This window comes from Barbus barbus, assembly GCF_936440315.1.
Source record: "Barbus barbus genome assembly, chromosome: 19".
Classification (NCBI taxonomy): Eukaryota; Metazoa; Chordata; class Actinopteri; order Cypriniformes; family Cyprinidae; genus Barbus; species Barbus barbus.
The window spans coordinates 2559979-2584019 of NC_136747.1; the positions used below are offsets into that span (position 1 = coordinate 2559979).

General features: G+C 39.1%; 2 protein-coding genes across 5 annotated transcripts; one reads left to right on the top strand and one right to left on the bottom strand.

The window, feature by feature from the left end:
* Positions 1–153: 153 nt before the first annotated feature.
* nkiras1 (NFKB inhibitor interacting Ras-like 1) lies at positions 154–5906 on the top strand. 3 transcript variants are annotated; one of them, XM_079442405.1, is made up of 5 exons: positions 154–279; positions 1105–1211; positions 2591–2832; positions 4842–5096; positions 5410–5906. In XM_079442405.1, the coding sequence occupies exons 2-4, from the start codon at positions 1118–1120 to the stop codon at positions 5082–5084; spliced, it is 579 nt and encodes a 192-aa protein (XP_079298531.1). In that variant the 5' UTR covers positions 154–279; positions 1105–1117; the 3' UTR covers positions 5085–5096; positions 5410–5906. The 3 variants fall into 3 exon arrangements, with proteins under 3 accessions (XP_079298531.1, XP_079298532.1, XP_079298533.1); XM_079442406.1 differs by having other exon boundaries at positions 157–279; positions 5204–5906; XM_079442407.1 differs by having other exon boundaries at positions 157–279; positions 5549–5906.
* LOC306885696 (ubiquitin-conjugating enzyme E2 E1) lies at positions 5863–24041 on the bottom strand. Of its 2 annotated transcripts, none has more exons than XM_079442403.1 (6): positions 23740–24041; positions 23128–23288; positions 21455–21505; positions 14963–15095; positions 13858–14005; positions 5863–6821 (listed from the first exon to the last, which is right to left on the bottom strand). In XM_079442403.1, the coding sequence occupies exons 2-6, from the start codon at positions 23280–23282 to the stop codon at positions 6724–6726; spliced, it is 585 nt and encodes a 194-aa protein (XP_079298529.1). In that variant the 5' UTR covers positions 23283–23288; positions 23740–24041; the 3' UTR covers positions 5863–6723. The 2 variants fall into 2 exon arrangements, with proteins under 2 accessions (XP_079298529.1, XP_079298530.1); XM_079442404.1 differs by having other exon boundaries at positions 5867–6821; positions 23626–23748.

Below are 24041 nucleotides of genomic sequence, written 5' to 3' on the forward strand. Positions count from 1 at the left end.
TTCTGGGAAACGTAGTCTTTGTACTTACGAATTTGATTTTAACTTTAACCATCAAATGTATTTAACCAACTACTTACACTTTATGTTTAAACTTCAGGCTAAATAATAATATTAGTCCCTTCTCTTATCAGACTCAGACTCAGAAGAAGAAGAAGTAGAAGCGAGGGATCGTCTCCCGGAAGTGAGTTTTGTCAACACCTCAAGCACACAGTGATGACACTAAAAGTCTTCTATGTTCATCTGATTCCTCAGTGACCAGTCTCTGGCAGACCGCGTAAGGTGAGTAATAGTCTGGTCAGCTGATTAATATTGTTCTTTAGCATAACAAACACTAAACTGAGCATTACATGCTGATTATTCAGCTGCGTGACATTTCATTTATTTGAAGTACTTGCTGTGCACAACGGCGTCTAAAAGTCCTGGACAACAATTAACATTTGCGATGTTTGTTTGTTTTTTTCCCAATTAAATCTACAAATAATCATTCAAATCGAGAAACGAACTAATCTCCTGCTTTCACTGAAATACAAGCTGCTCATTAGATGCAGAACATGAGCATCAGCTTTGGTCCATCTCCTCATTTTAATATAATATATGTGACCCTGCAGCACAAAAGCAGCACAGGTATATGTGTGGCAATAGTCAAAATTATCCATTTATCTCTTATGCCAAAAATCATTAGGATGTTATGTAAAGATCATGTTCCATGGAGATATTTGGTAAATCTCCTACTGTAAATATATCAAAACTTGTTGATTAGTAATATGCTAAGAATATATTTGGACAACTTTAAAGGTGATTTTCTCAGTATTTAGATTTTTTTTGCACCCTCAGATTTTCAAATAGTTGTATCTCAGCCAAATATTGTCCTATACATCAGTGAAAAGCTTATTTATTCAGCTTTCAGATGTATAACCCTAATCAGAAATCTCAATTTAAAAAACATTGACCCTTATGACTGGTTTGTGGTCCAGGGTCACATATATGTAATGAATGTATGTTTTGTCATTTTTTTTCTATTGTCATTAGTGGTCTCAGACCTTTGAACCCTGCTGTACATGTATCTGTCTGGTTGGCTCTTGATGTGTTGTGTGTTTGTTGTAGGGTAGCAGTGGTTATGGGGAAGGGCTGTAAGGTGGTGGTTTGTGGGATGGCGTCTGTGGGGAAAACAGCCATCCTGGAACAGTTACTGTACGGCTCTCACACTGTAGGTATGTCACATCAGTCCATTCACAGGACAGCAAACACACCAAGAAGTGACATTATAGATATATATATATATTATTTATATGTAGGAGAAGTAGGTGGTAATGCAAGTGTGAATTCATTCATTGCATGTATGTATGTGTATATAACTCATGCATACATAACTAGCACGCTCTACTCTATTTCTATTTTATCTACTTGTTTTATTTTTATTTATAAAAAAAAAACTAACACCATCTGCTTGTTTTCTTTTAATTTTGTGAATGAATGATGCACTTATATAGCACTTTGCTGTATTGTGTATTATAAAAACTGACTAAATGTAAAATATAAAAACATATATATATTCAATATATGTATACGTATATACACACACACACACACAAACACATATATGCACAATGAATTCACACTTGCATTAACACCTACTACTCATCAGCTAATCTGAATGGTACAAATAATTAGTTTTTAATAATTATCAATGCTTAAAGTAGTACTTAATAAAGTAAATTCTCAAGCCCCAATTCTTAATTATTTATTGTCAGACAGAAGCTGGTTCATTATAGATACTCATGATAAAATACAGATAATGAAATGCAGTCTGATCAGAATAAAAAACATTTTATTCATAAGGCCAAAAGAGAGAGAGATGCTGTTGAGTATCCTAACGATTACACTGCATTTATCTTATTGATTTTCACATCTGGAAGACTGGCTTTATTTGCTGTTCTTCATTCTTTATGCTGTTTTCGCTCTCTTTTATTTATTATCGCATTATTCATCATTAGATGTTATTAAATATTATAGGATCTTAGAATATTGCTATGTTTGTATGCATATCAGATTTAATCACTTAACATTTCGATAAAATAGGCTATCACAAACATTACAATTAGGAATAAATTTGCAATATACTGAATGAATTTTTTTATTTGTTAATAACAAATGATTGTTTGTCAGTTAATAGACTGCGTAAATGCACACATGAAATGAATACATTGTATGCCTTTTCAACATATGCATGGGTTGCAGTGGAATTTTTTGTAATAGTTTATAATTTTTTTTATCATCAATGGTAAGATGGCGCCGCTGATGGCAGCTATTGTGCGTTGGTCTTCAGTGTTTGTACTGTTTTTGTTTGTTTTTCCTGTTTTTATTTTTTCCAAATACGATCAGTTTTACCAGGGATGACCTGCTGAACATTCGGCAGAACACACCACAAAATCTTTTACCGGATTTTGATTTTTCTGACGTTTTGCTGGACATTGTAGTTGGCGGAGCCGTAGGTCTGGTCAAACGCTATTAACGATCCTGGGATGTGCTTGATTCATAAAAGAATGAATGGTGTCTGAGGATGTTAAAGTGGCCGTCTGTCTGGTGTCAGGTGCAGAGACAAACGACACTCAGGAGGACATATACGTGGCGTCTGTGGAGACGGACCGCGGCGTGAGGGAGCAGTTACGCCTCTACGACACTCGAGGACTGCGAGAGGGGCTGGATTTACCCAAACACTTCTTCTCAGTGGCTGACGGATTCGTGCTGGTCTACAGTGTCGACAGCCTGGAGTCCTTCAGAAAAGTCGAGCTCTTGAAGAAGGAGATAGACAAGTCCAGAGACAAAAAAGAGGCATGAAAGAATATTTAAAATACAAAAATGTCAATAACATGTCAAATTTCACTCTGTAATCATATATATATACAGTCAGGTCCATAAATATTGGGACATTGACACAATTCTAACATTTTTGGCTCTAAACACCACCAAAATGGATTTCAAATGAAACGAACAAGATGTGCTTTAACTGCAGACTGTCAGCTTTAATTTGAGGGTATTTACATCCAAATCAGGTGAACGGTGTAGGAATTACAACAGTTTGCATATGTGCCTCCCACTTGTTGATATGTTGGCTCATTTTTAGGTAACAGTGTTGGGTCATTTTTAGGTAACAGTGTTGGGTCATTTTTAGGTAATTTAATTACAGTTACTTATAAAGTACTTGCGTTACATACAGTAAATAATTTCAACAGTTCTAAAAGCAATATTGAATTTGAAATCTAAATTTACCGTCTAAAGATATTGAATGCAGCGAGCTTTAACCCTCCGCGTGCGGGTGCGTTCACTTTCAGATTTTCCTGATTCACAGAGAAACCTTAAATACTCAAATCAGGGCCGGCACCAAGAGGGGGCATTCGCGGGCAGAGTTACGGTGCCCCCCACTTTCCATCCTCTCCCCTTCTTGCTGAACGTGATCGTTTCGAAAGCGAAAGTGAAACCGGTAAAACAGCGCACATAAGAAAGCGATTGCACGCTTTAGCGAGCGTCAGAAACTGCACGCAATCACAGATGGAGGTGCCCTGGCGCCGGCTCTGACTCAGATACATATAAGGCTAAAATCAATAGAATCTAAAAATCTTGAAGTGTCTACTTGACACTTGAACGAATTCAAATTAAAAACTAATGTTTCTGATTATGCAATCCGTATGAAACTAAAGCAAGGTACAGTCTTTCCCGTGTCTGAGCTCATTATATGCAGTCACCTGCGCGCATATGCCCTCACCTAGATACAAAAAAAAAAGTAAAATATTAAGAAAAAAAAAATCATCTAATATTCATCATTTTTGAAAGAAGACCTGCTATGAGAAATTTACCTCATAAGAACAGCGTGATCTGACATTATTCAGCAGAGAAGATCATTTCTGTAATTTATTCTTTCCTACATTAGTTAACGTGTTATTTTGACATAAACCTGTACAGATTTTACTAGTTGGGATTTTCCTGAACATCTTGCCAAACTGAAATGTATTGTTTAACTTTTAAGCCTTTTTGTTATTCAGATATTTTGCAGAGTATTTCTATTTGTTAACCAAAGTGGTTACATTTTTTTCATAAAAATGTTTAAGTATTACAGTTGTTTTAAAGCTAAAAGGCTAAACTATTCTATGTTTGACTCGAATTGAAAGAACATAGTTTAATTTCTATTAAGGTTTATAGGGATTTTAAGATGTAGCCTAATTAGCGATTTGAATAATTAAGTTACTTATTGAGTAACTAAGTTACTTTTCAGATAGAGTAATTAGTAAAGTAATTTAAATACAATATTGATGAAGTAATTAGTAACTGTAATTAATTACTTTTTGAAAGTAACTTACCCAACACTGCTCCTAAATATAACGTAGAAACTTACAATTTCATCAAAGAATCCTGAAAAAATGTACTCAACTGATTTAAATATTAATAATAATAATAAATGTTTCTTGAACAGCAAATCAGCATATTAAAATGATTTCTGAAGGATCATGTGAGATGTATTCAAATAGAAAAGTTATTTCAGATTGTAGTATTTCACAATATTTTTGATCAAATAAATGCAGCCTTGGAAGCATAAGAGATTTAATTAAAAACATTTAAAAATAATATTTCCAAACTTTCGACAAGCACTGTATATAGACAGATATATGTAATATTAAAAAAATAAAATGCTTCTGATTATTTTTTTTTTTTAAAAAGTTAAGAATTACAAACATTCTCCAATAATGAATTTGTCTTTATTTTTTAAGTAACACATGATGCTGCTCCAGATGAATGCTGGTGTCTGGTGTGAGCTGTGCAGATGTCCTCACTGTGTGTGTGTGCAGGTGATGGTGATGGTGCTGGGGAATAAGTGTGACCTGCGCGAGCGGAGGCAGGTGGATCAGGATACGGCGCAGCAGTGGGCGCGCGGAGAGAAGCTCAAACTCTGGGAGGTGACTGTCACGGACAGAAGCTCTTTGATCGAACCCTTCACCAGCCTCACCAGCCGCCTCACTCAGCCGCAGAGCAAGTCTGCCTTCCCTCTGCCCGGACGCAAGAGCAAGGGCACGCCGTCCAACGACATCTGAGCATCAGAAGAGGTTAGCCAGGACTAGATCTATTTACACTCAGAAATAAATACACTAATCCTTCCTTTGTTTGCATTTGTGCTCAACGTATGATGCACAACACTCTTTTTTGTGATCAGGCTGCAGTGAAATGAATAAGAATAAAGAAATTGACCTGTTTTTGGACAGTTAGGATTTTTTTTAGACCATTAAGTACTTTATTCTGAAACTCTAAAGCAAAGGATTTCGTTCTCATTAGCACAGTTTTTGTAACATTATGGTTCTCATTAATTCAATAAAAATAATGTTTTACAGTTTAAATGTTATCTGTCTTTTTACATTATAGGCTTCATTTATGCAAAAGTAATTTATGTTGCGATGGAATATGACCTGGACTTGAGAATCAATTGTTGCATTTATAAAAAATGATATAATGGCACAGTAGAGAGAAAACGGACCTTTTAAGAGCTTCTTCTGTCCTTCAGATGTGAACTTCAGTCAAGAACTGGCATGAAGTGCTTTAACATACCAATTAATAAAAATACTGCAACACTGTTATATTAAAGTCATATAATGTGTATGATGATGTCTTCCAGCATTATTTCCAAAACTATAATCTTAGATCAGCTGTTCTTGTTAGAAACCCAAAGCTAGTGCACAGGAAAACATTATACGGATGCTACAGGAAGTAGAGGAGAACTCCAGCAGTTATCAACGGATATTAATGAAATCCTTGTCTTAGTAGCGTGTTCTAATTTATACGAAAGATATTTAAACAAAGACATACTGTTTTCACTCACAATGTGATTTCTGATTTAACCAAATAAATGTTTATTGACTGGATGGACTGTTGACTTTTCTGTTTGCTGTTATCAATATTTAACAGCAACATGCTGTAATATTGGGCAAGAGTCTTCTGTAAGACAACACAAATAAATAAATATTTTCCATTAAGAAAACAAAAGCCTATTTCAGAAGCACTGCATCATGATTTTACACCCCTCCACCGCAATTCTCCTTACCATAAGAAATCTCATTCTTGTTATAATCAGCATAAATTAAAACAGCAAAACAAATACTACTATGATGTATACATTCTTAATTAAATTTATTTGCATTACTGTAATGAGAATGAGATTTCACAAAGCAGAATGGTCCTTCATATTTTTTCTTAAGATGTTCCTGACAGGCTTTTACCAGAAATATAACATCAGTTTTTCCCTCTGAATGCTTGCATTGAAACATACGGCACGGTTTTGTACACCAACATCAATCAACGTCAACATTTAATATTGGTGGGGAAATACATACATGGAACAATCCTACCATAGGCTCATGCTGTGACTTCATTTGACAAGAATGAGGAAGCTCCAAATAAAACCAATTTACAACAGGAAGGCAAAGAAAACACACATTAAGATCCATTTTTGTCAAATCATGATGCTACTTGAGCCAAGGGAAACAAACACAACAACAACAAAAATATATGCAGGGAAAGAAAACAATTGAAATGGGAATTTAAATTCCATCATAAAATCCACCCTATATCTATACCCTATGGATCCCCATCCCCCCCATTTCCTCCCACAGCTCCTCCCCATCCCACCCAATCCCTTCCCACAGACGTCCGGCAGGCAGCGGCGCTCCACGGCTGAAGGAATTATGTGGCGTAGCGTTTGGTCCACTGTTTGGCTATCCTGTCATGCTCAGGTCTGTTGGTTGTGTACTGCGTGGCGATGCTTCCTACCAGAGGATCAGCTGCAGAAGAAGAGACACGATTCACCAGGTTAAAATCACAGTCAGCTGCTATCTACAGTCTACACAGACACAATATTAAAGGGGTCATGAACTGAGAAACCAAAATTCCCTTTATCTTTTGACATGTAAGAGGTCACTGCACTATAAAAACATCCTGCAAGTTTCAAAACTTTGTTGTTACCCTAAAAAGAGCTTATATTGAAGGCAGTCTGCCAAAACAACAGCTTGTGGAATGTAACATCACATGTAACAATTGTACAATTACATGTAACAATTACTCTATGATGTAATAGTGTGGATAAGCACCGCCTCCACAGAAGATGATCAACACCTGCTTCTACATCACTGCCTGTTTAGCCCCACCCACCGATTCTGAACAGGCTTGTTCGACTTCATGCGGCACCGCAAAGATTGGCTGCCGCCTGACATAAGCAATGCATTCTGGTTAGAACATTTGTCCGACTTTGATCGGTGCTGCAGCCGGCTTACGATCACATGTGCCATCAAATTACTGAGAGCGCAAAACGAGACCAGCCGCCGAGGTCAGGCGCTGCAGTTGGGGTCTACCCTCACCAGCCGGTGGCAGGCTAGGTAGTTCATCTCGAACAAGCCTAATCTCTGCCTCCGCCCACAGATTCTACATCCCTGCCTGTTTAACCCACCCACCGATTCTACATCCCTGCCTGTTTAGCCCCGCCCACAGATTCTACATCCCTGCCTGTTTAGCCCCGCCCACAGATTCTACATCCCTGCCCGTTTAACCCGCCCACCGATTCTACATCCCTGCCTGTTTAGCCCCGCCCACAGATTCTACATCCCTGCCTGTTTAGCCCCGCCCACATATTCTACATCCCTGCCTGTTTAGCCCCGCCCACCGATTCTACATCCCTGCCTGTTTAGCCCCGCCCACAGATTCTACATCCCTGCCTGTTTAGCCCCGCCCACATATTCTACATCCCTGCCTGTTTAGCCCCGCCCACCGATTCTACATCCCTGCCTGTTTAACCCCGCCCACAGATTCTACATCCCTGCCTGTTTAGCCCCGCCCACAGATTCTACATCCCTGCCTGTTTAGCCCCGCCCACAGATTCTACATCCCTGCCTGTTTAACCCCGCCCACCGATTCTACATCCCTGCCTGTTTAGCCTCGCCCACAGATTCTACATCCCTGCCTGTTTAGCCCCGCCCACAGATTCTACATCCCTGCCTGTTTAACCCCACCCACCGATTCAACATCCCTGCCTGTTTAGCCCCGCCCACAGATTCTACATGGCTGTATCCGAAATCGCCCCTATACCCTTCATTCACTATTCCCTACATTAGTCCACTCATACAGTTCACTTGAAGGAGTGAGTGAAAACGAGTGAGTGAATTCAGACACTGAGTGCACCGGAAGGACTGCCGCTTTTGCATAGTTTGCTTGCTGTTTAATAATCATTTGAAATGGGCAGCTCCAGTAGTAAGATCAAAAGATTTATCTTGAACTCTGTCATGGAAATTATGAATAAACTCTAGTTAAACAATTTAATCAATTTACAATGAATTTGTACCTGTTCTGTATTACGATGTGGACAAGCACTTTTAAAATTAATGGATGGACGGATGATTCAGCTGTGGGCGCCATCTTCTGGCGAGATGCGGGAATTCATTCGATGCGCGACTCTCACAGTGCATTATGGGTTATCTCTAGCCATTGCGTGTACAAAGACAACAAGACGCTGTATTAGTGCCACGTTCTTTGCATTGCCTTTCTTCTGATCTTAACGTTAGGAAAGAGTGGATTCGTTTACGAACAAGGCACAATTTGATGTGGGATTTTCAGAAAGACAAACTAAAAGCCGATGCTGTGCCAACTATATTTGATCCGACAGTAATGTCGCAACACAAGTGTGAGTAACTGTTTATTACGTGATCACGGTTGTTTTGTCTCTTCTTACAGATTGTTTGATATGTATTCATGTTTTTTGACCTAAATCACAGCAGTGTTCATCTATGAGGTATGTCGCTGTCAAACATACACAACTATTAGCCAATCAGAGCAGTGGGTGTTTACTTCCGAGTCTACAATCTGCCACACCTATTCAAACAAAGCGTTCTGATGAGGGGACAGAAAATAGCTAATTACTTCTAAATTGATGTTTTTTTTATGTAAAAATCTTCATAAAATGTGACTTCAAAAACTAAAATGTAAGACTTCAGAGAACAGTAGCCTACAAAAAAAAGACAGTTCATGACCCCTTTAAAACCCAAAGTACACTGTATGTGCAGTTCTGAAAAATCAGGCTGCATGTGTACTGCGTTCATGAAATTGTTTGTGTCACACACTGTACGCATACCTCAGCATATGCATAAAAACTGAAGTGCATTTTGGGCTTTAGGTTCCTTCGCTAAAAAGGAACCTCAAGTGACTGAACTGAATCGATTTGAAACTCTTCATAGGTGCATCTATAGAGCGTAATATATACTTCTGTTTTCAAGTGTACACGCTTCATCAGCTATTTCTTCCATTGACTCTAATTCATGCGCATGCAAATGTTTGAGGCAAGAAACGCAAGCTTGTATCACATGAAGACATGACCAATAAAAGATGTAACCTATTAGATGCATTATAAGAACTTTATTGCAACTATTGCACTAAAGTGTACTAGATGCTGTAGTGGTGTATGTTTTTGTATTTTGGATACATTGTGTTGAATTAAGACGACGCTGCAGTGCGACGTCATTACAACAGTTGCAGTGTCCATAGAAATCTCAGAGTTTAGTGAGACTCTCCCTGAGACGGTACAACAAACTACTAGAGATGCTGTGTGAGGGGCAACTCTAATTTAAACGAGTATAAAGACTGTTTTTGATCGTTATAATTTCAAGAGAGAAAGAGGCACTGGAAAACAATGAAACTTTCTAGTGTGCATGTGAGAAATCGCCTGATGGAGCAAACAATCAAATGGTGTATACTTCAAGGCTTTGTTCAGCTGTATACTAAGTATACTTTGTGCTTATGAGCAACATAAAAGAAACCGAAGCACCTCAGTTAACACTCACAGCTGATTCCAGTAGCGTTAGCCTGCTGCACTAGCACTGTTTCCAAGTTAAATTCACAATACTGCAATAATCATCACAAAAACACTATTGGGTGAATAGCCATATTAAATGCATTGAATTTGAAACAAACCTTCTCAGCAATGAATGAAATGTATTTTCCAGAATATAAGTTGCATTTCTTTCTCATGTGAACCATGCTGTGACTTAAATAATGAGATTATTGGGGGTGGTGATGGCGCAGTGGATAAGACACATGCCTTTGGTGTGAGAGACCCGGGTTAGAATCCACTGTGAGACACCAATGTGTCCCTGAGCAAGACACTTAACCCCTAGTTGCTCCAGAGGCGTGCGACCTCTGACATATATAGCAATTGTAAGTCGCTTTGAATAAAAGCGTCAGCTATGAATAAATGTAAATGTAAATTGCAGTCAAGCATGTGAAATATGCAAAGCATGCAAAATGTTGATCTGTGCCAAACCAGAGACGTACGTGAGCCCAAGTTTCATTTGATAGCGCATTTCCCACAAAAGAGTACTTTCACTTTCAATAAATTGGTTTAGACTTGCTGTTTTTTTTTAATGAACGTTGTTTAAAATTAATGCCAGGATAATCTGTTTTATGCTAATATTTGTCCATTCCTGTTCTGTTCAGAATACGGTTAAATTTAAAGCATTTGTTGTGGCGTTTCCTATTTGGAAATAGGCTCATTTTACAACTCCTCTAGAGATAAACAGTTGAGTTTTACTGTTTTTGAATCCATTCAGCCGATCTCTGTGTCTGGCGGTAGCACTTTTAGCTTAGCTTAGCATAGATCATTGAATCGGATTAGACCATTAGCATTTGGTCATCAAAAATGACTAAAGAGTTTAGATAATTTTCCCATTTAAAACGTGACTCCTCTGTAGTTACATCGTGCACTAAGACCAACGGAAAATGAAAAGTTGTGATTTTCTAGGCTGATATGGCTAGGAACTACACTCTCGTTCCAGCGTAATAAAGGAACTTTGCTGCCGTACCATGGGTGCAGGAAAATGATTGAAAATTTTTAGCCATTTTTGAGCGAGATGCTAATGGTCTAATCCGATTCAATGATCTATGCTAAACTAAGCTGAAAGTGCTAACGCCAGACACAGAGATCAGCTGAATGGATTCAAAAACGGTAAAACTCCACTGTTTAACTCTAGGGGAGTTGTAAAATGAGCCTATTTCCAAAAAAAGTGGAGTGTTCCTTTAAATATGAACATTTTTCCACGTTTGAAACACTGAGTGATTACACAAGACAGGATACGGATTTCAGTAAGTCTTACTCTTTTAACATGCCTTCGGATGTTCATTCACGTTTATTTCGCGCTGAAATTGGCATTAAAGCGGAGGACATGATCAGTTCATGTGTCTGCTGTTTCTACTGACCTGAGGCACTACTGTCACTCCACATTAAAAAGCACCAAAGCGGTATTTATTGTTTGAATATTGCAATAAAACAGAATTTGAAATCTGAGATTGTTTCATATCAAAAGTAACAAAGCTTATTGCGATTTATTGGATTGTTTCTTGCGATTAAAGAATCAATATCGTTTCGTAAAAAAAGAGAATCAATTAAAATCGATGTTTTTCACTAGTTTACACTATTTTAAAACGCTGTTTTAAAATGAAAACGATCTCAGTCTACACTACACAACGTCACATTCATTCAGGTACAACCATAGACATGCAGGTAGATTCTCTATTATTTAGATGGCAGACATCTACGTGCTTGGAGCCAGTGTTGGGTAAGTTACTTTCAAAAAGTAATTAATTACAGTTACTAATTACTTCATCAATATTGTATTTAAATTACTTTACTAATTACTCTATCTGAAAAGTAACTTAGTTACTCAATAAGTAACTTAATTATTCAAATCGCTAATTAGGCTACATCTTAAAATCCCTATAAACCTTAATAGAAATTAAACTCTATATTCTTTCAATTCGAGTCAAACATAGAATAGTTTAGCCTTTTAGCTTTAAAACAACTGTAATACTTAAACATTTTTATGAAAAAAATGTAACCACCTTTGGTTAACAAATAGAAATACTCTGCAAAATATCTGAATAACAAAAAGGCTTAAAAGTTAAACAATACATTTCAGTTTGGCAAGATGTTCAGGAAAAGCCCAACTAGTAAAATCTGTACAAGTTTATGTCAAAATAACACGTTAACTAATGTAGGAAAGAATAAATTACAGAAATGATCTTCTCTGCTGCATAATGTCAGATCGCGCTGTTCTTATGAGGTAAATTTCTCATAGCAGGTCTTCTTTCAAAAATGATGAATATTAGATTATTTTTTTTTTCTTAATATTTTACTTTTTTTTTTTTTGTATCTAGGTGAGGGCATATGCGCGCAGGTGACTGCATATAATGAGCTCAGACACGGGAAAGACTGTACCTTGCTTTAGTTTCATACGAATTGCATAATCAGAAACATTAGTTTTTAATTTGAATTCGTTCAAGTGTCAAGTAGACACTTCAAGATTTTTAGATTCTATTGATTTTAGTCTTATATGTATCTGAGTCAGAGCCGGCGCCAGGGCACCTCCATCAGAGGGGCATTTGAATTTCGGGGGGGGGGGGGGGGGCACAAATCACGTTTTGTGTGTGTGTGGTGGGTGGTGGTGGTGGTGGGGGGGGGGGGGGGGGGTTCGGAGTGGGATGGGAAGCGTGCAATCTGTGATTGCGTGCAGTTTCTTACGCTCGCTAAAGCGTGCAATCGCTTTATGTGCGCTGTTTTACCGGTTTCACTTTCGCTTTCAAAACGATCACGTTCAGCAAGAAGGGGAGAGGATGGAAAGTGGGGGGCACCGTAACTCTGCCAGCGAATGCCCCCTCTTGGTGCCGGCCCTGATTTGAGTATTTAAGGTTTCTCTGTGAATCAGGAAAATCTGAAAGTGAACGCACCCGCACGCGGAGGGTTAAAGCCGCTGCATTCAATATCTTTAGACGGTAAATTTAGATTTCAAATTCAATATTGCTTTTAGAACTGTTGAGATTATTTACTGTATGTAACGCAAGTACTTTATAAGTAACTGTAATTAAATTACCTAAAAATGAACAGTAATCCCTTACTTTACTTTTTCAGTGGATAAGTAATTTAATTACAGTAACGCTTTACTTAGTAACGCGTTACACCCAACACTGCTTGGAGCGGTCGAATGGGGAATCTACTCATGCATATCTATGGGTACAACAATGAGCATGATGTTGTTTACACGGTTGTCAAGTAGGGGTGTGCGATATTGAAAAAAATTCTCTATATTTTTGGGGATTTTTTCAATAATAATTAGACGATATTTTGAAAGTGTGTTATTGTGCTGATATCTGGAATTTTGTGATCATTCGTCGCTCTAGTCTAGACTTCATCATGCAATGCAAGCGTGCACTCCGTAGGTGTTTGGTTTTTGTGAAATACTCCATAATTTCAAATTGCATATCGTTAAAACAACAATTACGATATTAAATCGCAGACGATGTATCGCACACCCCTATCGTCAAGGATACGCAGAGCGAATGTGGGCAGCCACGCCATCGTTTTCAAAAGTCTCTGTTTTAATCAGTTCACACTGAAACACAACCTGCAGCATTTCCAAATGTCTCCGTTTATGATGGTCGAAAATGTCGGAGTAGTGTAAACGACAGGCGTAACCCTAAAAAAGTTAAGCGTTTTAAATCGAAAACACACTAGTGTAAACCTAGCCCTAGATGCAACTTATTTTCTGCAAAATACAGTAAGCACATGCATTCAAGGCTCAGGACCATTTTCCATACAAGGAATTCAAATAGCTCAGACAAGATGAACAGATGTGCGCAGTTTCATACATGAGCACGAAGCGGCTGTATCGATGCCCACACCTGTAACTGCTCTGCTGTCGTCTCGGTCACACAGGTGGAGCTCCAGCATACTGACCAACACTGGAGCTCCAGCCCTCGACCGGCTCCATCAGACCAGCGTCTTACCAGGGTTACAGTCTGTGAGGAGAGAGCAGATGGACAGCAGCACTTTGGAGATGGTGAGCGCCGGGCTCCAGTTGTCCTTCAGGATGTCCAGACAGATCACACCCTGACTGTTGATGTTGCAGTGGTAGATCCTCGTGCGAAACGTCACCTGACACGCCACAACAGAGCAAGAGTCGTTAGGAAAATCTTAAGAAGCTTGTGTCCATTAACAGGTAGTCTTTGTACTGCAAGTAGTTAGTTACTCTTATTCCACCTTGTTTATTGGCAAACTGATTGCTCTGTGCTCATTCAGTCCTAAACCAGAGGCTTTTCTTTCACAAATACCTCACTTTCTTCTTTACAGTCCCGTTTCTTGTCTGTCATAGACCGAAGCTCTACTACTTCACAATATCAAACAAACATTGAAAGATAACTCGTGAACACTGAAAAGCCTCAGCTCATCTAATTACAATAGTTTTTTTAAATAAACAAATTCATTAATTTGGTGTTATAATCAAAGCGATCTGATCTGAAATCTGAAAGATTACGAGTCACACCATAATTTTGAGAGTGAGTCACTCAGTATAGAAAAAAAGAGTCGGTCTTTTTTTTAACCACATTCATAATGAGTCTGTCCTGGAATGTAAAACAGTTAAGCAAGATGGCAAGATGCTGAATGTCTAGTTTAGGTGTGTGTTTATATGCATTTGACAACAGCTTTCAACAAGGCTCATTCAATCAGCATGATTGTGAAAACTACCCATATTATAATACTTCAAATCTTAAAAGACATGATACAAAGCTTTTATTCTCACTATTGTTAACCGTCACTATAGTTATAAGTATTTCTGTCAGCTGTGCATGAACAGGGCAATCTGAGTGCCACACCTGGTATGAAGTATATTTATATAACTAGGAATACCGGAATCGGTCCTATACTGAACTTGTGTTGTGTGCTGTAAAATTAAACCAATGATAACATATGACTAAACAACAGAATGAACAGTGTAACAGAAATTCCTTTATACTAATTCCTTTAAAACTAAACCTTTGAATGGTAGTTTATAAGTGCATAATGCTGTCCATCCCACACACTAACTGTGCCGATCAGAAAGCCAGCTCTGACCTTGGGTGGTTTGAAGGGGTAGTCTGGAGTGAAAGCGATGTCCAGGAAGAACACTCCTCCCTCATACACGGACCCCGGAGGACCCAGGATAGTGGACCTCCACTCGTAGATGTTGTCTCCTTTAGGACCCGCACTGACAACAAACAAAGAGAGGATCATTATTACTCAGAACAAACACCACACAATGATTTACATCAGCAGAAGATACAATACATTTCTATTGAACCCGATGTGACCTTGTAACTTGAAGAGGTGTAGCTAATCTCACTGTCAAATGATTGATTAAAAGGCAGTAAAACACTGACTAGCAGTTAATGTGAATGAAATAGCTCAAAATCATCCACAGATCTGTAGGACAGAGTGGAGAAACAATGCAATATTTCTGAAAGCTTTGGCTTGAACCACACACAAACACACAGAGGAAGCAAGCTGCTGGATGACAAGAGCTACACCGCAGACAATAATCAGGGCAAAGCATGCATGTCCTCAAATGACTGTTACTGCCCTCCATGCAGTCAGACAAGCAGTGTTGGGGGAAATGCATTACAAGTTAATCAGATTACTTTTTTCAGGTGACTAGTAAAGTAACGCATTACTTTTTAATTTAGAAGGAAAAATCTGAGTTACTTTTTCAAGTAGTTACTTTGTTTTCCATGCATTGGCTGACAGCTCTCCTGTCCTCATGTTGAGAGAAATCAGGAGTTATTGCAGATGCCTTGTGTGAATGCGATCTAAACTAAATGTGAACACATATTTACTCAACAAATAAAGAACAAATCTAGGAAAGTCCTGTGAGGTTACAAATCAAGAAAACATGGTAAAATGTTGTAACTATAGACATATTGACTAGTGTATATATACTGTGGATTTAACGGTGTCTACTTGATTCCCAAATGAGCACGCAGAACATCAGTAACACATCTACATCTCTCTTCCCTACGGTTGCATATATCCATGTAAGAAACAAGAAGGAACATGTAAGTCAGGACTTGATTTTGTCCATCAGGAATCTGAAGTGTGTTAATATATTGATCGGGTGTATTAGGTCTTAAAGTGACAGCAGCCTAATCAAGTTTTGTGAAATTCTGCTGCTGCTAACATAGTAACCTTTCTTCCAGAATAATATACTTTCAGCCCTTCTTGAATATGGTATTCATCCATCTCCAGTTCCCAACCCTACTTGGGAACTTTAATCTGACCTAAATATATATCCTAAAAATAATAAGAGGTAAATTTAGGCTCAAGTTTTTCCCGTAGCCAAGCTCACCTTTCGGGCGAGCGTACATGGCAGCAAAGATGGACGAGCCCTTGCTGTGTCAGCGTCTGAGCGTAACACCCATGAGACGAGTGCATCAATGAGTGTCATTTCCACCCGGATTTATGCTTCACAACTAGGGATGCAACGATTAACCGCCAGCCGGCTGAAAATCGATTCAAATGTGTGACGATTCAAATCGGTTGAGATGCCAAACAAATCACGATACAATTAGGGTAGGAGTTTATATGAATGCATCTCTGAGGGGAACTGATTGTCTTTAGAAACGTTTACATAGTATTTTATTTTCATCTTGCCTCTGAACAATGTTCATAAGTGCAGCGCTGCTTTGTTTACAGAGGTAACCAAGGAAACACTATCATTGCGGTTCATAGCTGCATTGTTTACAGCGGTAACCAAGGAAACACTATTATTGCGGTTCATAGCTGCATTGTTTACAGCGGTAACCAAGGAAACACTATTATTGCGGTTCATAGCTGCATTGTTTACAGCGGTAACCAAGGAAACACTATTATTGCGGTTCATATCTGCATTGTTTACAGCGGTAACCAAGGAAACACTATCATTGCGGTTCATAGCTGCATTGTTTACAACGGTAACCAAGGAAACACTATTATTGCGGTTCATAGCTGCATTGTTTACAGCGGTAACCAAGGAAACACTATTATTGCGGTTCATATCTGCATTGTTTACAGCGGTAACCAAGGAAACACTATCATTGCGGTTCATAGCTGCATTGTTTACAGCGGTAACCAAGGAAACACTATTATTGCGGTTCATAGCTGCATTGTTTACAGCGGTAACCAAGGAAACACTATCATTGCTGTTCATAGCTGCATTGTTTACAGCGGTAACCAAGGAAACACTATCATTGCTGTTCATAGCTGCATTGTTTACAGCGGTAACCAAGGAAACACTATCATTGCTGTTCATAGCTGCATCGTTTACAGCGGTAACCAAGGAAACACTGTATTATTGCTGTTCATAAGCGCCACCTGCTGGCAGAGAGTGACTGCGTCTCATTCAGCTCCTCTGCTGTTTCCTTCAGTTGTGTTTTATGTAGTTTCACAAAACCAAAGTCAGACCATTCTGTTTTTGCTTCAAATTTTGAAATGATACAATCTAATTTAGATTAAAAACTCCTCATGTTGCATGTATGCTGTATCTTTGTTTGGATCATGATTAAAATGCAGTGGTTGCCTCTAATTTTAAATGGAAAGAGCACAAATAAAGCCTTAGTTTGTTTATATGAACAGATTTATTTTATTTGTGTCAATTATTTGATTTGGGGTTTGTTTTAAACTTTCAATTTAGTTTTATTATATTTCGCAGCAATAGCCTAATAAAAGGACACGTCACTTACTGTATAATGTCTTCAATCTCATTTTGTAAAAAATAAATTGAGGAAATAGAATTGTGAACTCAAAATGGTGTTGAGTGAATCGTTACATCCCTATTCACAACAGAAGCATCTCAACAGCTGAACACAAGCACACACAGGAGGCACTGTCTGAACACATGCAGTGTTTGGACGTGTCAGGGGTCCGTCACACTGCTGCTGCCATTCAGTTCAGTAACACAGGGGTCTTGTCTGCATACAGCCAGTGATGCACAGCTCACAATGCACACTAGACACAGAGGAGCTGAAGCTATGAGTAGAGACTTCATTCTCACCTCTCACTTACAGAAAACAATAATGCAATGGGGGCATTTCAGCAGTTTCTTGCTGTGCAGGATTTTGTTTTTCAGTTTTGACACTTCTGGTATTTTTCCTCTACGCACCTATCTATTGCCGTCCGGCGTGCGGGGATTGATTGTTAATTGATTTTTTAAATTATTACACTACATGATTTATAATATTACAGCTCAAAAGTTTGTGGTTAGTTGTCTACACTAGTTTAATACACTAGCTGTAACTGACTCGTACTGGATAAAGCTATACTGAATGATAATAATTTGTTGCTTTAATATTTAAGATCATTTTGTTGTTTTAGATCAGCAATAAGCTCATTGCGATGTGTTGAAATGAACTAGATTTGCCATAAGCAGCTGCAGCATGTTCAGAGCGAAGAGCTCTCTCCAGACTCGTTTACAATTAGCTGCACTATTGTTCTGTATTATCAGTTATTTCTTGTTCAGTAAAGTTCCCTGCAAAGATGAGATGACGCCTCTCTCGTCTCGTTATTTCGCTCCATATTATTTCACACTGCTTGCGTGACGTGAAACACACCAAACACAGCCTCATGTCTTATGTCTAGATCAAACACCCAAGCAGTCATCTAGAAAAAAATAGTTCCATTACTAATCATTTGACCCTCAACATCTCACTACATGACAATCATACAAAGAACGGCTCAGCTTAATATTGTGTTAGAGAGAATCGCTTCACAAGTCTGTCAGATGCTCCAGTAGTGAGATCAGAAAACAACTCCAGGGCCTAAATCTAGTTCACAAGCAACAGTGAGTTATTAGCATTCCTCAGTGTCCTCAGATGTAACGCGGCTGCTTTCTTTAATGAAGTTTAAAGAAAACCCCTGAGCACAGCAGCTCTCAAACGGGTTCTGTTTGTCCTGCAACGATCTCTGAAATCATCTATAAATACACACACTCTCATAATACTTGTGACAACACCGAAGGTCACAGGAACCTCTGAAGTGTTTACAATACTTCCTTTCGCCTTGAGACACAACACACATGCATTCATGTGAGAAGGCCAGCAGTCTGAAGTCTGAGCAGAAAAAACACTAGACCAATAACACATTAAACATCTAAGACAGAATATACTGACTCTTGATTTGATTAATGACATATGAATTACAGCTCAAATCATGTGGCTTGTTAAGTGGAGGTTTGCTATTGCTTTTCTATGCCGTTGGATTTATGGTTTTCACTCAGTGGACAATAAAACAAGCAAAAAAAAGACTCCCCTGAAAAGATGTATTTTGCATTAAATAAACAGGAAGTGCAACTTTTGCTGATAATAATATTGTATTGTATACAGGGATTGTAGGTGGGGGGAGTGAATGTCCAGCGCTCTCTCCACCCTCAATACCACGACTGAGATGCCCTTGAGCAAGGCACCGAACCCCCAACTGCTCCCCGGGCGCCGCAGCATAAATGGCTGCCCACTGCTCCGGGTGTGTGTTCACGGTGTGTGTGTGTGTGTGTGTTCACTGCTGGGTGTGTGTTCACGGTGTGTGTGTGTGTGTGTGCACTATGGATGGGTTAAATTCCGAACCCATCCAAATTCCGAGTATGGGTCACCATACTTGGCCGTATGTCACGTCACTTTCTATCTTTCTATCACTCGGCTCAGCTGTTCACTGAACGCTCTTCTCCTCCACATCATGAGTAGACACGCCCCTTACTGCTGATTGGTTACAAGTTTGATTTGGTACTCGGCCCCCCGACTCTTTTCTATAACGTTTTTGAAAAATCACTTATTTAAATCGCCTTTAAGGTCTGAGAAAATTCAGCGTTGGGCTGTCAAATTTTTTTTGACAATATTTTGAATATTCATCTAATTTAAAATAAATACTGCCTTTTCTACAGGGACATCTATCACCGTTGCACTCGCGTCTGGCACAAGAGAGAGGCGCAGCATGTTTAAAAAGCCATGTAAAATGAATGCAAGTTCAACTTTTAAAAACATGTCTTGAGAATTAATGACGGCTTTTCCCCATCCCACTGCATCTCATGTTTAAATGAAAAAGTAGGCTACTCTTTGTGATTGGTTTTCGGTCCTTTGCATTAAACTACACACATACATACATGATGCGGGTTTGTTTCTAATTGTTTGAGCAACTTATATGGTTTTAAACTTTATGCACTTTTTTCCAAAGATAGTCGTGTTATTTTATTGCTTTGAAGAAACGTGCATTAGTAACATTTTGCGCTCAGGAGAGAAGCCAAAAACAGAAATGTGCTTAGTGTTTTGTGTCCTGGGTACAACAGGGAATTACTGAGAGAATTTGCTTTCTTTTTTGAGCTGAAAATCAGGCTGAACAGGTCTTTACTTGACCACCCAGAACATCCTCCTAACAAACATCTAGCAAGAGCCAAACAACCACAGACTTGCAAATATAAATTTTCAAATGAATTCAACATCTGTTGCAGCGTAGCGTAAGTGTGCGGATAGGTGTGAGCTGACTACAACCTGGACCGCTCTGCTCAAGACTTCAAATACAAAAGCGAACACAAGCCTTAGTGGTGTAGCGTGTGTTTGGCTTTAGCAAACACTGCTAATAAATCGAGATAAGAGAAGAACCACAGGGGGTTCAGCTCAATGGCAGGGGAAGAGATGCGACTCTTACGCCTCAAGATAAAAGAACGAGTCCGAGAACGCAGCTAATAAACACAGACACATGAGAGAAGGAGAGAGCTGAAGTGTATAAACAGATGCTAAAGATGACGAGTGGTTTTAAAGACGAGGTGTGTCAGCTGTGCACTTCTGAGTCGGGTACAATTACCTTCAGATACAATCACAAAAAACACACTTTATGTGTATTCGTCATCCTTTCCTATCAAAATGCTTGCTACGGATGCGAAAACACAGAAGATCAAACCTGATCCGAATTTTTTTATGACAGACAAAAGGCAGTGTGTAAACGTGATTGACACAACGTGAGGTCGAATTTATTTTTTAACATGAGACTAACTGAAATAAGCCTGGCTTGTTTGGTAAACAGGTCAAGTACAGATCTGAACTATCTGCTGTGTTCCAGTGCAATATTACTGATCAATCCTCATCTGACAACATCCAATTTGGTCAAAAATCAATCATTTCGACCCATACAGTAGTTTTGGCTATTGCTACAAATATACCCCAGCGACTGGTTTTGTGGTCCAGAGTCACATATATAGGGATCTACCAGGTTTAATAGGTGCGTAAAGTCACTTCAACAAGCAACTGATGGCAGCCGCAGAAATGAGAGAGCTGGAGGAAACTCTGCCACAGCTACAAACCAGACCGGAGTTAAAGTGCCGTCACGTTTAACACTGCTCCGTGAAATTTGGTTTGAAAGTGACTTCTGTGTGAGATGTGCTTCATTCTTAGCTACACTATTGACTTTAGTCTGCAGATCACACCTAAAATTCACTAATATGACCTTTTTTTGCTGAAAGCAGCAGATCCCACATGCAGTTTGTTTCATCCAAACACTGAGACCCACTAATGCAACCAAAGAATATGAAAGAGCTCCGAAGCATCTCCTCACCTGCAGTTCGGTGGTGGGTCCAACATGATGTCAGCCAGCTCTTTCTGAATCCTGAAGGAAGACACACAATTCCCATGAACATCTCTGAACTCTCACATCCAAATACATCTAGATAAAGTACTGTGGAATCAAATAACAGCCGTCTCAAAACTCGGCAAGCCGCTCACCTAAACAGCATTTCCCAGTACCAAATTATTCTAGAAGAGCATGTTTGTTGTGTTCTGCAGTTTAGCTGTTTCAAAGTGAAAGCTGCTGTCCGAAACCTCAAAAAATAGCACTGTCTGACAAGATAACAGCATGCCATGAAGGCGTTTACAAATGCAACACCCTGCCTTCTAACATTCCTTCATTTGGTCAGTTTTGGTATCCCACAATTCTGTGGTTGATGAAAGGTTAAATGCCATCTGATGGCAGGCTAGCAACCACCTAGTTAAGTTAAGGCCACATTGTTCCCCTCAGTACGTTATATTCTTTATGCTGCATGCTGTACTGCACTCTGTGTTGTTAGGATGACAACATTTGACAAGATAGTTTAGTTTGGTCTTCTTCATCAGTCTAATAGTGCTCGTTAATATCAAAATGACTGAGATGATCAACCAAATCAAAGGCTTTACTGTTTACAGCAGAGCATGATTTCCAGTGCAACGCTTCAATTTTAACAAAGAAAAAGTGTTTAGTAGGTAGCAACACATATGACCCTGGAGCACAAAACCAGTCTGGAATCGCTGGGGGATATTTGTAGCAATAGCCAAAAATACACTGTATGAGTCAAAATTATCCTTTTTTATGCCAAAAATCATTAGGATTCATGTTCCATGAAGATATTTTGTAATTTCCTACAGTAAATATATCAGAACTTAATTACTGATTAGTAATATGCATTGCTAAGAACTTCATTTGAACAACTTTAAAGGAGATTTTCTCAATATTTAGATTTTTTTGCACCCTCAGATTCCAGATTTTCATATAGTTGTATCTCAGCCAAATATTGTCCAAACCATACATCAATGGAAATATTATTTATTCAGCTTTTAGATGATGCATAAATCTCAATTTTGAAAAATTGACCCTTATGACTGGTTTTGTGGTCCAGGGTCACATTTAATATGTCATCTGTTTACAACGGAAATCTTCAGCAGTCAGCAGTAATATCCAGTGATGCAAACTACTCAGCTTTTTATTAAAAGCAAGCTTTCTTAATTTCAAATGAAAAATATATAGGCTTTAATGTAAATCATGTAATTTACTGAATGTGACCAGAAACATCGCCAGAGCTGTTTTCAACATATTAGGCATACGATTAAGTTTTTCTTTGCAAATAGTTCAAGTGGATTTTACAATAAACTATGGCTTTTTAGGTTGTTTTTTTAAAAATAATTCATTTAAATACCTACACCACCCAAAAACGGTTTGGGCCTTGTCTGATGGAGCAGTTATAAGAACAAAATGACTTAATCACAGCTTTCATCTCAATTTTGAAGCAGTCACTGTAGTCATTAAGTATTTGCGCATCTTTAAAGTTGGCTAAATGCTTCAGTGCCATTGAATGCAGTGTTTGTATAACCCGCTGCTGACTAACTGGGACCCGGCCCAGGGCTGCGTTTCCCAAAAGCATGGCAAACTGATCATAGCTCCATTGGTTCCGATGCTTTTGGGAAGCGGGGTCTCCTCACCTCTTGGCGCTGGTGGAGAGGAGTTTGGAGGTCTTGCTCATGTTGGCTTTGTTGTCTCTCTTTTTCCCAGATGTGTCTTTCTCCTGCTGCTGAAGGGTGGAGGAAGAGGAAGAGGAGGATGAACTAGAGCTGGCACGCGAGTCCTCATCCGACATCCCGATCTATGACACACACACACACACACACACACACACACACACAACTGCTGTGAAACACTGTGAACGCGCACGTAACACGTTCATCTGTAACGACGCAAAAGCTGCAACAATGTAAGCGATGTATTTGAGCTTTAACTCCAGATCAACAACACCGCTCTAAATACCACGCATTTCGTCTCGAAACAGCTCTAAACCCGTTACACAATATAACGCTGATCCCGATCCGTTCACAAGCGATCAATGACACGAGATGAAACCGAGCACAAACTGAAGGGATGTGGTAAAAACACGGTAAATGTGTCGTCAGCGCTGTAGACTCGCAGTTGTTGTCTTCATTTACCGTCGACGGAGAAATGTTTAGCGTGCAGACGAGGACAAAGGCATCCTAACGCACCGCTGACGGAAATATAAGAGAAATAAGGAGGTATATTGTAAGGTTTGAAGGCTTGTGTACCTCTCTTTGTGTCGGTGTGTGTCCGTGGACGCGCGTGTCTCTCAGAGCGGAAGTGCTGCTGCAGACACACACTCTCTCTCTCTCTCTCTCTCTCTCTCTCACACACACACACTCTCTCTCTCTCTCTCTCACACACACACACACACACACACACACACTCTCTCTCTCTCTCTCTCTCTCACACACACACTCACTCTCTCTCTCTCTCTCTCTCTCTCACACACACACACACACTCTCTCTCTCTCTCTCTCTCTCTCTCACACACACACACACACACACACACACTCTCTCTCTCTCTCTC